This window comes from Amphimedon queenslandica, unplaced genomic scaffold, assembly GCF_000090795.2.
Source record: "Amphimedon queenslandica unplaced genomic scaffold, v1.1 AMPQUscaffold_13483, whole genome shotgun sequence".
NCBI classification, from domain to species: domain Eukaryota; kingdom Metazoa; phylum Porifera; class Demospongiae; order Haplosclerida; family Niphatidae; genus Amphimedon; species Amphimedon queenslandica.
Window position 1 is genome coordinate 74,807 of NW_003546281.1, and position 16,551 is coordinate 91,357.

The 16,551-nt window shown below is 34.1% G+C and overlaps 2 protein-coding genes across 2 annotated transcripts in view; both read right to left on the reverse strand.

Annotated features, from left to right (window-relative positions):
• Positions 1 to 11,705: 11,705 nt before the first annotated feature.
• On the reverse strand, positions 11,706 to 12,704 carry LOC109580650 (uncharacterized). Its single transcript, XM_019994057.1, has 3 exons — positions 12,474 to 12,704; positions 12,167 to 12,215; positions 11,706 to 12,079 (listed from the first exon to the last, which is right to left on the reverse strand). The coding sequence occupies exons 1-3, from the start codon at positions 12,609 to 12,611 to the stop codon at positions 11,775 to 11,777; spliced, it is 492 nt and encodes a 163-aa protein (XP_019849616.1). The 5' UTR covers positions 12,612 to 12,704; the 3' UTR covers positions 11,706 to 11,774.
• A 2,852-nt stretch (positions 12,705 to 15,556) lies between these two features.
• The window catches only part of LOC105311968 (espin-like), a 2,140-nt gene continuing 1,145 nt past the window's right edge, over positions 15,557 to 16,551 (reverse strand). The window contains exons 2-4 of the mRNA XM_011404231.1: positions 16,183 to 16,243; positions 15,941 to 16,102; positions 15,557 to 15,594 (exon numbers count right to left, since the gene is read on the reverse strand). Coding sequence (XP_011402533.1) covers positions 15,557 to 15,594; positions 15,941 to 16,102; positions 16,183 to 16,243 — 261 coding nt within the window. The remainder of the gene's footprint in view (positions 15,595 to 15,940; positions 16,103 to 16,182; positions 16,244 to 16,551) is intronic.

The following is a 16,551-nucleotide window of genomic DNA, read 5'->3' on the forward strand; positions in this document are numbered from 1 at the left end:
ATTATAGTTTCTTACCACCAAATGCTCCTTTCCTACATTGTATGTGTTCACTAGTTAAGCCCATTTTTTTCTGATGGAGCAGAAAAATAAGAGAGTTAAAAGCTGCTCACTATATGAAAAACTCCATCATGAATGTATGCCTTCACAACTGCTCACAATAGAGCATTGTCTAATGATCTTCATGATCATACAGCATGCATGAGATTGATAGTATTGTTTCCATAACATACACGTACAGTATAGTAAATGAATGCATGTCCTCATGACTGCTCACAATAGACCATTGTTAAACAATGTACAGCATTGTTTGACAATGGTCTATTGTGAGCAGTCATGAGGACATTCATTCATTTACATGTACTATACTGTACATGTATGTGATGCAAACAATACACTGTACTAATAGCAACAGTATAATTATGTGCCCTCCATGTAGATTTATGCTACCATTTTACTACTTGTCTCACACTGTTGAGCAGCTGAATTATTATTTGTCATTCGTTTATGGAAATACCTCAGTGTTAAGATATTTTTTCCTTGTTTTAGTATATATAGGGCCCACATCCACCAAACATATAGTTGTGTAAACCAAGCTTTATCAAGTGCAGTACCTGGCTGTATTTAATAAGTGCATAAGTAGTAGATTCATTATTGACATGAAATACTTGTACTGACTTAAATCTACATTCTATGCATTGCAATAGCTATATATAAATGTTATATAGCAGCACTCAGGCTGTAGTTTTGATAATATCAATGGTTTGATCATCTTACCCCTGCATGGTCTCAAATCTGCAGTGACTTGCATTCATTTTGAGAGTTATCGATGGCATGTAGGGTCATATGTTACATAAATATGAAGTTATACATGCTTCTGATATGACTTAATTTTTGACAACACTATCTAGTTTTTTTATTGTGTAAAAAGGCCTGTCCTTCTGGCCTAATTTTATTGTGTGTACTACGGTGCAATGAACACGAGTTTGTTTTACCAACTGAACAGGATATTAGTCTGCTGTATAGTTATACTGTTTGACAACACAATACAACTTATACATAGTGCATTAGGTCTTTTGTCTTGTCTCTCTTGAGAACAATAAGTGAATCAGAGGAACATGTTTCCTTCCTCTTTCCTCCTCTTACTGTATAAAAGTAATGAGACCATTTCCAGTAGATAGGACTAGTGAGGAAGAAACCTTTTCAGTGTAAAAGAGACAAGATGTTTACAATGTCAGCTATTGATCCAGCCCTTCTCATACTGGTCAATATATACGCTGATAAATTTGATCAGAGGCAAGACACCAGTGTCTATAATAATGGTGTAATGCAGGTCAGTGTATTCGTTTCGGTCAACTACAATGGGGAGGCAAGTGAAGATGAGATAATACCGTATGTGCAAGATAATGTCGTGATATATTCATTGAATTATGAAGAAAATGTCCAGTGGGAGAAATCTACAACTGATAACGGGTTTCATCATGATATAGACTATGCTGCTAACAAAAACGCATCAGTGCCTTCTAAAAGTGTTTCAGACATAAGAGTTCCATTATATTTCACTGTACCTGGTGGTACTGCTGAAGGAAAGCACAGGTGGATTGCTAAGCTAGGTGACACGCAGACTAATTACGATACACCGCTAACTATTACTGTTAAAAAATTCGATGTTTCTTCTGATAAATTAGAGATTGTCAATAGAGAAGAAGTTTCTTGCAATCAATTGCGTGTGCTGAAATACAAAAGTGAGTCATATCCAGATTCACAAAAATTGCTGAAATGTATTGATTACAAAGGAATAAAGTTTATTGGAACAGGTGGTAATGTATTTGTCTCAATGGTAATGTCAAGCAAAGGTCATAAGATGGGTTGTTTTGTTGATCACAGAGTAAAAAGTAACATAAAAATAGCCAAATCTGGACGTCTACATGCACCAGAAGAAATGATAAAACAGAATATTGAGGGCACCGGCACTATGAACTGGATCGACTGTGACTGTTTAGAAAACTCCTTAGATTTAGAATCTAGCGATATTGAGCAAGCCTGGAATGAGGGAGTAGTTTTGGTGAAGGTCCATCACGAGTCTGTAATGATGGGTAAGCAATATTCTTACGATGGTTATGGCCAGAAAGTTGATTACGAGTTAAATAATTTTGTATTGGAAGACACTTTCGGTGGCAGGGTGGAGGTCAACATTGACTGGGATGTCAGTGACTGGTGGGGAAATTGGGCCGTTAGGTCTGCTAAAGTTGTATATCCATGAAATATACAATTTAAATAATTATAAATTTTGACTTTGATTTAGGCCTATTTTTTGCTAATTTGATTTACATTTATACAAAAGTTTTCTCAATAAAATGATTAAATAAGCCAGCTAGTTTTATGTTCATTAGTAATGAATAAAATCATGAGCAAAACTTGATTGGTGTGATTGATCACTGGGGGAAAGAATACTGAGAGTATTTTAGTAGAGGAAGTGCTCATAATGGTAATATCTATAGAATATCGTCACAGACGAACTTTTGTGAAAAAATAATTTTCACACCTTACAAGTGTAAACAAGGTTTTAAAATAATTGGATTTTTGGGCATGCTATCTGACTCCAGAAGTAATAGAGAGCCTGTTACAGTTTGCTCTGTATACATTTCAACTTAACTCCGGAAATGTTGAAATACTTAAGGGAGAGATAGAGAAAGAAAGCAAAGTCCAAATGTATAAAAAACAATGATTATAGATTTCTAGTTAATGTAAACTCAAAGCATACACATTATATACATAAATATCAGGGACAGAAAAAAGGAGAGTAGTATAGGACTCTCTAGAAACAAGCAAGTGCATAGAACTAGGAAAAAGGAGAGGAAGTGCCAATTACACAGTTACTGCACATGCAAATACCTATGGAGGTGAGTAAATGCAACTAGACCATAAAGCTTTCCGGCAATTTTTTTGTTATACAGATTTTGATATACAGTGTCTGTTATAACATATCATGAAACTGAGATTCATTTAGGCTGTTTTTTCACTTTCATTATAGTTTCTATTTTCAACTGGCTTCTAAGGCCAAACATTATTCACTAAACAAAACTATAATATTGTATACATAAAACACTATAAATAATATCTAACACGGAAATTATAAACACATGTATTAAGCACACTCAAGTTGAAATCCATTCAAGAAGAGGTTCACGAGCCTGAGAATAATCACCTGTATCTTGTATGTCATTGTTGTTTGCATCAGAGTATCTTTGACTTGATGGCCTTGTTATTACCTTCTTTTTGAATGTCTCTAAAAGTAATGTTTTTGTGTACTGCAATAGTAGGCATAGTTTCCTTAGCTTCTTTGTCACTACTAGGACATGGTAGACAATGATCAAGCAGCTAATAATGATAGCTGGGCAAATCGATATCGAAACAAATATTGCAACTTTTTCAGGATATTCATGGAAATAAGCTATTGCAGTGTAGAACACAATGCTGGTGTTCAGAATAAGAAAAATGTTCATAACATTGAGTATTTTGTTTTTGAAAGGCAGAAAGTAGGCTTGAGATACATCAAAGGTTAGAACTATCAAAAATACAATTAGTTGAAAGAACAATGATAAAGGCGCATATCTCAGTCCATCTATTGTATCCATTATGTACATGAAGACCACTATAATTTGATTTATTGCAAACCAGTACCACCTGTTTGCTTTGTAAGGTGCATGAATTGCTTCAAAAAAGGGGCGAATGTATTTTCTTGAGCTATCATATTTTAGCAGAATTTTACCAAAAAGTATCACCACCAAATATGGAATTAATATAAATCCCACTACAACTGAAGTTATTGCCATCAACCATTGATGCTCAGGGCTAGCATATGCTGTTGTTCCATTGAAATACCAAACTGTTTTGTTTAAAAATGATGTTTCACTTTCTATGGTGATTGTTGCCGGCTTAAATACATTGAGTATTGCCTGAACTAATTGAGTGAATGACAGATGAACCACTGTCACAAGAACTTGAACTGATGAGTTAGACAAACAATTAGAAACTTTTGATGAAAATTTACTCAAAATAACAAGAAAGCCAATAATTAGGATTAGATAAACAGGAAAAAATAAGCTTAGTCCAGCCTTCCATATTTCTGTCATTCCATTATAGGCACAAAGCGGAAAACCTTGATTAAGGTTTAGCCAAGATATAAAAGCACTGCAAAATCTAATAAAGTATTTTACTTTTCCACAGTCATGGCATGGTATCATTAAATACCCTGCAATCCCAGCATTAGTTATTTGTGCATAGAATATGATGCTGTTCAGTGTACCCATAGCTAACGTCAACTTTAGTAGATACAATAGGAAGACAAGGAGAGGGCCAGCTAGTATATAAATTATTGATGCGAACATCCATTCTTTATCATTACATGTGAGACACACAATTGAGCCAAACACTACACTACGGTTAGAAATGCATTCCCCACAAAGATCTCCTTTCCTTGAGCCATAGCATAGTCGTTTTGGGTCTCCTGTTTTTGAGGAAGTAAGGAATGAAGTTGTACCATTAAATTTCAGCATGTCATGATGACTATGAATGTTACAGTACCCTGGAGGACAAGAACAACTGTAATGAAGTGAATTATTTTGTCCTAAGCCAGCCCACAAATATCGGTAGGGTCGAGTAAAGGTCACATTGTTAATGTCACACTCTAATATTCTTCCATTAGAATATTTGCTGACAAATCTCTTGAAACTTGTTGAACACCCACAGGCTCCTTTAGAAGGGTCTAATTCGAATCCTGGAGGACACATTTTCAGTGTGATTTCTCTTTTAACAATTTTGCTTGGATTTGATATACTGAAAAGCAGCATTCCTGTTTTATTGTTTCCTGATAGATGAGTTGTGTGAATAGTTAACCTGACATTTGTGCAATGGCTTGTCCCCTTAATAATGATGGTATATGTATTTTGCTTTCCGTTAATCAACCAATCATTACTTCTCAGTACATTTTTCTTTTTTTCAGCAGCTGATACCGTTACAATGTCATATGTGTCATGATAATTGCTATCAATGACGCAAATTGGTATATTTAGTGATGCTCCAGGGTAGGCTTTATATGATTGTCCATTATCATCTATTACTAAATGATAACCATATGACACAATATCAGTAAAATTGGAACGATTAAAAATTATATTATATGCGTCTATAATTTTTGTTTTTGTTTTCTCAATCATGTAGCAGTTAGCTTCAAAGAGTTTTTCAGAATATATATCATTTCCTGCTATATCTGCTGTATTGTTACTGAAGTTCATTATGATATTTTTGAAACTGTTTGCGTGAAACTGAAATGTACATGGGCTTTTAATAAAGATATTACCCTTAGCATAAATGGCTCCTCCCAATGATTTGGCTGTATTGTTAGTAAAGTTAGCTCTTAGTCCATTCTTCAAGTATAAGAGACTATTTCCAAGCAATCGAAATGCTGGTCCTTGATCAGCTGTATTATTGTAAAATGAGAGCATTCCTTGAAGTTTAACATTTGATTGTACTATTTCAAAAACAGACCCATAATTTTGTGAAAATGTGCTAGGATATGCTTCTGTCCCCTTGATTGTAAGCCTGTTTAAGTTGATAAAGTAAAAGACACTTGACGGAAGAAATAATTTGACAATATTGTCATACATGTATTTTAAATTTGGATTATGATGTGCAATAACAGATTCCATTACAAAATAAACCTCAGATTTTTCAGTGTTTGGGTAGACAGTAGTGTACATACTGGCTCCATGGTATTGAGCAAAGTTTTTGATAAATGAAACGTTATGAAACATAAAATATATTTTTGGTTTAATGGTAACATTAACATATGCCACAGACAGGTAAACTGCTCCAGCACTCCAGAATTTGGTTTCATTGTATGGCTCTCCATTGCTGATAAAACTTGTATTTGTTACATATAAAGCATAGTAGGTTGGATTATGTAAATAATGTAAATGCTTATTAAAAATGCAAGAGTTTGTAATTGCTGCTCCACGACATTTTGATACTATTGAATTTTTAGAAAAAAGGGAACCATTAATAACAGTTTGTGAGTGAAGATTAGAATTAAAATAAAGGATTAATATTGCACCACCAAAGTATCCTGTACAAGAAGTAAAATTGGTTCTAAGAATATTAACAGTTGCTGGTACATCATTTTGTGTATACAAAATTGTGACACCAGCAGCATTAATAACAGGGAATGATTTTTTGAATAAATGCTGAAGGCCAGTGGCACATATTCCTTTTTTCAAGTATTGATTATTTGCAAAATTATGTTCAAAACTTGAATCTGTAATATTTAAGTTATATCTTGAATAATTTTTTGGAGTAACTTGGTTGCTAAAAAGGACGACTACACCACTACCAGTACTAATGTTTTTAAAAGCAGCTAATGAATAATTTTGTGAGTAGCTAACATTAAGATAGTTAAAAGAAGCATTTGGAAGATTAACAGCTACTATAGCAAACCCATTGTAACCAGTGAAATTAATATACTTAGCATACAAACTACTAATATTAGTGAAAACCAGTACAGCAGCTTGATACTGAGTAAAGTGTATAGGAGAACTCGTGCAATTAATAAGATTATTATCTAATGTAGTGAGATTTGTTCCACAATTGCTAAAGTGAAGATGACTCAGTGTTAATGAACCATTTATGCCATGGAATGCAAAGCCTCTTGTCCAATATTTATCATAAGATTCTCTATTGTTTGGTATGCAAATGATATGAGCAAGGGCATCACTTGTGATAGTGAGGGAATGATTGACATTAACTGTACAGAATTTACCTGAGCTAATGTTGTGAGGGATAGTAGAATCAAGTGTAATGACAACATCTTTAACATCTTTGCTATACAGTTCCAATTGATTGTTACACAGGAGTCCTTCCAGTTGATGGCTAGTATTGACAATAATAATAGTAAAGGAGCTGGATTGAACAAAAGCCACCAAATGTAGCAGAAAGATGATTGTTACCGCAGGAGCCATAACGTCTGATAAGTAATAGTGCATTCAAAAGACAAGTCTATAGTAATATTTGTTTGTGATACAAAAATTGAAAATGCTATGTTTGCCCAAGATAAAAACTGTTATTTTTGCTGCAATGGTTTGATTATAAACAGTAAATGACATTTCATCAAAATCTAGTATCATAATGACCACAAAAGAGTTGTTCATTTTATTACAGTATCTGATGCTGTGCAGAAAATATTCAGAGGAATAAAATTTTTAATTAATCATTTGTTACAGTAAATTTTCAAATAGACTATTTAGGCTTGTGTTTAAAGATGGTTTGATATATGTCCTTGCACTGCATAGAATTTTAGTTTATTCCAACTAAACTTTTTTCTGCAAAAATTGAAAAAAATCAAATTTTGTACAGGCTGCAATTAACTACATGTATTACGGTCACCTTATAAAAATTAAAATTACAATAAAAACACAATTTTAAACTTAATTCATGTATTATATTAATGATATTCAGTAATAGCTTGGATATGCAATTATGACTAAATTTAGCATTTTTGGCAAAACTATAATTCATATCGTCACAAATTAGTGCATTACTTAATATAGCTAGTAAATATACCTGGTATGATGGTCTTTAGTGTCTGAAATCCTAAAGCTTTAAGTAACCAAACAACTTCAAAATACTGCATACCAACATGCTTCATATCCTAATAATAAAAACAGCATAATGAAAGAGGGAGAGGAGAAAGAAAGCAAGAGAGAGAGGGAGGAATGAGAGAGAGAGGGAAATGAGAGAGAGAAAGAGTTAGAACCTGTGATTGTCCTGCCACAATATCTCCATTTTCTTTATTGCTTCAAAAGGATCATACAGCGGCCATTTCTCCTATGAAGTACAAAAATAGCTTGAAATCAAAAGCCAAAATATGCAGTGTCAAAACTGTGAAAATAAACCCCTTTAATCAATTTTATTACTAGGATTTTTGCACTTAGATCTACAAGGTATCAACAGGTATACAACACCAATATGAGAGTTAGAGAAGTATAGATCCTGTTCCTTTCCAACTCATTCAATTAAATCAAAATTATTTCTATCATCAGAGCAACCTGTTAATCAGATACATGTACAATTTAGCAAAAAACATCTCTAGTAGCTAGATTGTCAATTTAAAGCACCAAATCATATCATTCTGTATAAAACTAACTTGAATTGATAAGACAAGCCAATCAGCCACACCCTTTTCTGCAGCATGCAGCAACGTGGCCGATGGTATGACTCCATACCGCTCCATACCCTTCTCTTATATTTCCGAGTAGGAGTCTTCCCTGTGGTAGTGAAGAAAGGACTTCATCAGTTAGGAGGACTGATAGAGTGTCCAGCTGGACACTGGTTGTGCTGACACAGTAAACTGACTGCATTTGTTGATAGCGGGAAAGGATCATTGAGAACGCAACACCTCTTATATTTACAGAGACAGGCTACCATTACCACTCACAGCTACAGCAGGTATTAATATAAATTTACTAGTTATTTGTTTGGGTTTAAATTTAAAACTTTTATTAATTATAACGACTAGCAGCCATTTTGAAAAATTAATTAATTAACAATAATTATCATGATAATTCTAATTTTAATTCCAGCTCTATTTGGTTGAGTAAAGCCGTTACTTCAAATTACAATGCTAACTCGTTCCACGAGAGTTTTCTTCTTGGCATAACGTCTCACCGTGACCTCCACCTGTTCAAAGTTCAGCATCAAGCAACATTCCAAGTTGAAGGACAAGAAGAGGAGAAGGAGGAGGAGAAGGAAGACAGTCAAAGAACTGGTTCTGTTGTTTTACTTGTCACTAAGTGTATTATGAGTAAGAGACAGAATAGCGTCAATACTGTCTAAGGCGCAACTTGGTAAGTTATTAAAGTTGCTCCAAATTGGGCCAATTTGGCCAAATTTTGCCAAAAATGAAAAGCAGAGGATTCTGCATTTATATAATTTTTGATGCATATACTTTTGTACATGTTCTTATATGTATGTTGTGTATAAAGTTTGAGGTGATTCCAGTTAAATTTATGATTTGTAAAGTTACTCTAAAATTGTGCCAAAGTGTCTGTGCTTTATTTAGTACAGGGATTTTAGCTAAATTTCACAAAAATAGAAAAGAGATAATTTGCATATTATAATTTTTCTCTGCTGCATATAGATGTTCTTATGTTGTGTAGAAGTTTGAGCTGATTTCAATCAAAATTGGATTTTTAAAGAATTTTTAAAGTTGTTCTCCAAAAGTCAATATCAGTAATCAAAGATTCATATCTACTCTTGTTAATAGTTATAACTAATAATTCTTCTCTCCTCCCCCTCTCATTAGACTCCAGTCTCAATACATTAACAGTACTCGATTCTCATCAATGTGCCGTCATTCTGCTTGTTATAATAATAATGACGGTTCTTACTCTTCATTCTTCTTCTTCCCAGCAACAGTCACTGGCTCTCTCTTCAGTCTTTAGTATTGAACCAAACATGGAGTTCTTCAAATATGATGACACTATTCTAAAATATGTTGGGAAGTTGAGCGACATCCTTTTTAAATGGCTGCTGCTGTTTACTTTCACTGAGGAGGGGATTATGTATCCTAATTAATGCCCCATGCACATTCCTGTAGCCCATGGTTTTTTTTCCAAAGAATGTGAAAAAATTACCCCCAATTTTTATTACATTTTCTGATGCATATTGACGTCCTTACGCTGTGTAGAAAGTTTGAGATGATTCCAACTTAAATTTTGTAAGTCACAGCCATTTTAAGAAATAGGCCAAAATCTGAAAATATCCAAGGCTATAGCCCATGCTTTTTCCCCAAAAATGGCTAAAAAATCATCCCCAATTTTTATTACATATTCTGATACATATTGATGTACTTATGCTGTGTAGAAAGTTTGAGCTGATTCCGACTTAAATATTTTAAATTACGGCCATTTTAAAAAATTAACAAAAATCTGAAAAGTACCCAAGGCTATAGCCCATGGTTTTTCCCCAAAAATGGCTAAAAAATCATCCCCAATTTTTATTACATTTTCTGATACATATTGATGTACTTATGCTGTGTAGAAAGTTTGAGTTGATTCCGACTTAAATTTTTCAATTTACGGCCATTAAGAAATGACCAAAATCTGAAAAATGCCCATATACATGTACATACACAGTGTACTGTATAACATGATAATTTCTCTTTCCTCTCTTTTCTTATTATTTTCTCTCCTTAAGCTACATGAGCTTGTACATGTACATTAATAATTAATAATGTGCAATTATAATCCTTAACTTACATTATTATGCCTAGAGGAGTGTGGATTGGTAAAGGGGTGGGCAAAGACTGGGAGGAGTCTAGTAATATTTGTACATGCATTACTACTATGGAAAAACTGAACCGTTGAATATAAAGCAGAATGATATGACCTCAAGCTACACCCACTCTGGCACTAGCTACCCTATACAGTGTATACTCCCTCCAACTGAAGGTCATGTGATCAGTGACTCCGCCCTATTATACCCCCACTATAATAACGGATTGGTAATAGCGTATTATGATAGGAATGGGAATGGAAAAACAACGAATTAAGAACAGGGATCAAAAGCTACCAATTTAATCATTATTGATAAGGTTTCTGAGTGATACTTTCCATTAGCTGAGTAAGTCATTAATTATTATTATTATTATTAATTGATGGGTGTGGTCTTAAAACGTCGTTTTTTTAGTTTGTCATGTCGAAACTGGTTGATCCTGCCCGTTAATGAGGACAAACCGGTTTGTCTGGTTCCTAATAGTTCACTCTCAGAGTATCAATTTTCCTTCTATAAAAAATATCACAGGAGAATTTTGTAGCAAAAGTAATTCTGAAATTATTAATTAATTAATTTATTATTATTATTATTATTATTATTATTATTATTATTAGGTGTTAATGTATGGTAGTGCGTCAGTAGCTGAGGAGGTGTGTCACTTGAACCCCAGGGACCAATTTCCCTCCCTCTCAATGCACTGGAGACTGGACGGGAACTGAGGCAGTTGGACATAGTGTCATTCTTCCTTAGGAACTGAGGTATATGATATACTATTTATAGTAACAATGATACTAGTAACACTGATACCATTTATAGCAACAGTAATACTGTTACTATTTATAATAGTGATAAATGATACTATTTATAGTAACATATACCGTAAATATTCAAATAAAACCAAGGGTGTTTATTTTATTGCAGGACAAAAAAATTCATAAAATAAAAAATAAAATAAAACCTGGTGTCAAACTTGCGGTTCTAGGATCAGTGTCGGGACACTCTAAACTGGGTAGTACCTGCATGTATATGAGTAAAATAAGCATATCTGTACTTGGAGATTATTAGTACCAGGGATTTATTCAAGCCTGGCTTTTATTTGAACATTTATGGTACTACTTATAGTAGTGATAAATGGTGCTATTTATGCTAACACTGATACTGTTACTATGTATAATAAGAACTAAGAACTGCTATTGTAGTAATAATTGGTACTGTTCATAGTAGTAGTATTGATAATAAAATTATAGTAACAACGCTACATGTATTATGATAATTTATAGTAGCAAATACTACATGTAGTATGTACATCTACTTATGCAGGCAGGCAGACAGACACACTTCTTGCTTTTTGTCTTAGTAGGCTTGCTTTAGCTTGCACACTTAATGTAGTTATCTTTAAATCACAGAATAAGAAATAAAACAGTTAAACATTTTAACTAGTCAATCAACTATTTTGATGGACAATATTTATTTTTAATGTAACTAGCAATAGATTTCTCTTCTATTGTATCTAGTGCTGTAGCTAATGATGACCAACTGGGACCTCCTTTCTCTCTCACTCCATCTTCTCCTCTTAACCAGGCAGACATACACTCACGGAAACACTCCACTGTCTTTCCCCTATAGTCAGCTTCTATAGCCTTTAGTCTAGGATCATATAATCCTAAATGTAGTCCAAACTGAAACCATTTAGTACAATCCATTTGATTGAATGTTGTTAGCTCTTCGATGATAGTAACAAGATCTGTAAAATCTATTGAAATAATAGTTAATAATGTACACACTATACAATCTACACTCCCACTACTTGACAATTGTGATAGTGCATATTATAACATACCTAGCTTTATTGGGGACCTCAGTGGTGTCTTGAATTCTTCAATCACTTCCTATACAATAGTAATAAGTGACATTTGTCACTGTGTTTGTTTAACAAGGTGATATACATCAGTAGTGTATTGCTGAAAGGTGAGTTTAACAGATGTACAAGTATATATTGTTAGTAGTAAAAGCCACACTATGACAATGAACAGTTATGACAAAGACTGAGTAATTTGATAAGAAATAAAATTACTTCTAAGATATGACCTTTTGATTAATAGTGATTGTATTAATGTATCAAACAGTTTGTGTGTGTTAATTCTTACCTCAATATCACGTCCTCCTAATAGTGACAGGCTACTAATATCTGATAATGATTCATCTGGTAGAATCTCCTTCAATTCTGTACATCTAGTACCAGTAGCATTTACTAAAAACTCTTCTCTCTTGACAATAGCAGACATCACAGATATTACACAATACACTGTCCTTTCTTTTGGTGCTTTTACAGGATAGGCTAGTTCCTTAGGATCAATAACTAACTCTTTTGCCTCTAGACTGGGACAGGATTCTTTGTAAACACTCATTACCTCTCCTATCACATCTCTTCTTAGAGACACCATATTGTCACTGCTACAACCTTTCTTACAGGACATCATTACTAGTACACACTGGCTCTCATCCACAATCTCTACCAGTGATCCTACACCATGACCATTAAACCAGTAAAGTCCATTCTTCCAAAATGTACAACGTCGCATTAACTGGTTGTCTTTTTGAGGTTGAATCAATTTGTAAGCAAGACGTAAAGAGAAGACATGGAAGTATCGAGGAGGAAAGAAATGATGTTTACTAGTACACTGTAGACACCAACCAAACTGGTACACTTGACTAGTCATTTCATCAGGTCTATCAGCAGACAATAGACATGGGAAGTGCAACAACCTTTCTCCTCTTCTTTCTGTCCCTCCCTCCTCCTCCTCTTCCACTGCTAACTGATGGAGGTTTGTTATTCTTAGGAAAGATGGACTAATTTCTTCACAGAGCTCCATGTTCTTTAGAAAACGAATCAACATGTCAGGATCATATTTAGGGAAGATTCTAGTCAGGCCAGACACTCTAACAATACCAGTATTGCTAGCAATGTCAACGTGTTCTTTGAATGTCTCTGGAGCAAAGAGAATCCCGTCCACTTCAGTTAGTAGTATACCTTTATTAACAACAACCCATACCTTGTCTTCACTTTTAAGAACACTGATCAAGCCAGTTGAGTGCAATGAATGAAGAACATCCAAGACATCTTCTTTCTTACCTGGTATAAAGTAACCATCATTGTCCTTACCAGTAGACATTACATCAGAGAGGGTCAGTATATTCTCTTTCCTTTCCTCCAGTAGACCATACATCATGTGACAATAAAGACTCAAATTCCTTCCACTTGTACTACGAATGGACGCACAGGCACTAGACAGCTTATTAAAGAAGGAATCCACACCACTCCCACCAAGCTTACGACAATCTAAGAAGACGCTATCACACTTTTCCCTTACAATAATCTCCTGTATTTCTTCCTTTTTCCTCCTTTCAACAGTACTCATCTTATCCACATGACTTACTATTACAATAACATGGCATTGATTAAGAGCTTTGTGTGCTTCATTTCTGACAACTGTTAGCCACTGATGAAGCTGTTTGACTGGTTCCTTCTCCAATATATTGACTACTATCAGGAACACACCACCAGAACCTTGTAAGAGATTCTCAATGACAGCACTGTGACTGGAGTAGTATTCCGAATGACCAGCAAAATCATGAAGAATGATGTTACCCAGTGTCCTGTGTCTTAGTTTATAAGGAATGATACCAGCAGTACAGGGCACTACCCCTCCAACATTTCTAAATGAACCAAGAACAAAAGGGCCAGTAGCTGTGTCATTGATGACATGACTGAGAGTACTTTTACCAGCTCCAGGATTACCCACAAGAAGAACATTAACATAAGAATCAATTGGATGAGATAATTTTATATCATTAGCAAACTTCTTAAAGACAGAGAGAGTATTAGCTTTTTTCCCCTCCTTAGCTAATTTAAATGGTGTACTCCCCTCATAGTCTTTAGCCAATGGATTACATTTACCAGTTGATAGTAAGTATTCAACAGCTGCAGGAGCATACCAACTTGCAGCAGCAAAATGAAGAGGTGTCCACCCGCTCCTGTCAACAGTCATTGGATCATGGTTCCACTCATTGATTAGATATTTAATTACATCAGGTGAGTTCCTAATAGCTGCTGCATGAAGAACAGTCCCACCATTCATGTTAGTAGCCATTGGATCACAATGACACTCATTAATGAGATACTTTACGCTATCAATGTGTCTAGCAGCACGGTGAAGAACAGTCTCACCATCTTTGGTAGTAGCCATTGGATCACATTGACACTCATTAATGAGATACTTTACAATATCAATGTGTCCAGCAGCATGGTGAAGAACAGTCTCACCATCTTCGGTAGTAGCCATTGGATCACAGTGACACTCATTAATGAGATATCTCATCACATTGACATGATTATATCGTGCAGCCCAATGAAGACAAGTCTGACCATTACTATCTCTTTCGTGTGGGTCACAGTGATATTTAGTGATGAGATCTTTTGTAACATCTAACCAGCCATTCTTTGAAGACAAATTAAGTAGACTAACATCATCCCATATACTATAGTTTCTTTTAATTTTATTTAGTTCCTTCACTAATGGTAGTAAGCAAACAGCTTCTCTATGATCTCTTTTCTTAAACGCATCCCAACACTTGTCCTCTAATGACATCTTGTGATTAATTAATTAGATTCATTGTTACCAGCCCACACACAGTGTCTCATGGTATGCACTATACACACATTATGAATATCATTAACTGAGCTATGAGAAAGAGAGAAAATGATAAATAATTAAACACTACATGTACATACACTGAATACCGTATAGCTCCAAATTGTTTTCAGTCAAAAATTTTGTCAAAATCTTAATTTCTTGTTACAATTAATTTTTGTTGATAAAATTTTGTCATATTTGTTATAAGTTGTGTACTAACCGCATGGAGCAAAAATTCTTGATGAATTTGATGAAATTTTTGACTAAAGAAAATTTGGAGCTATAGGGTAGTATTGCTGTTGAGTGTGTTCAGAAATTATTTTTACGCTGAAGCAGTTCCGTTTTTATGCTTTTGCCAAGAATTAGCTATGAATCATCTCCTTAATGATTTTTGACATCAGGCATATTTGTATTTGAATTTATAATACAATACAAAAACCACCAATACATTGCAATCATAGAATCACCAATTTAACTCCAACAAATATTCTCACTATATGGTATATCCACTAGTGTATAGTGTCATAATTCATAGTTCATACTAAGTCTATACCAATAACAACATAGCTTGAAACTAACAGCAACTATTCAAATAACAATGTTACTAATAATAAACATAGTTTGATACTATAGTTATAATTCTAATTATAGAGACGAGGAAATTAGTACATGAGGACAGCTCAGCTTTTAAAACTCAACTAATTAATAAATTAATCTGCAAGTATCAGCAAGAATAATAATGAAATAGAAGAAATTGAAATACTATAGACAATCATCCACTAATAATTGACAATATTTATTTTTAATGTAACTAGCAATAGATTTCTCTTCTATTGTATCCAGTGCTGTAGCTAATGATGACCAACTGGGACCTCCTTTCTCTCTCACTTTATCTTCTCCTCTTAACCAGGCAGACATACACTCACAGAAACACTCCACTGTCTTTCCTCTATAGTCAGTTTCTATAGCCTTTAGTCTAGGATCATACAATCCTAAATGAAGTCCAAACTGAAACCATTTAGTACAATCCATTTGATTGAGTATTGTTAGCTCTTCAATGATAGTAACAAGATATGTGATATCTAATAAAATGATAATTAATAATGTGTATATACACTGTACAGTCTACACTCCCACTACTTGGCAATTGTCATAAACATACCTAGATGTAGCTTTACTGCAGCTAATGTTGTGTTGAATTTTTCAGTTACTTGAATCACTTCCTATACAATAATAGTAATAATAACTGATATTTGTCAGTGTGTTTGTTTATCAAGGTGATATGTAGTCATTGTAGTGTTTTCTGAAAGGTGAGTTTAAAGCCCAACATCCACTAGGCAACTTTGTTACAATTAACAGCAATTTTGTTGCCTGAAATAGAACAGTGTTCTATTTCAGGTAACAAAGTTGACAGACATCAAAGTAACCACAAAGTTGCTTCAACAAAGTTAAATAGTGGATGGTGGGCTTTACAGATGTACAAATATGATACTATTAGTAGTAAAAGCCACACAACGACAACCCACAATTA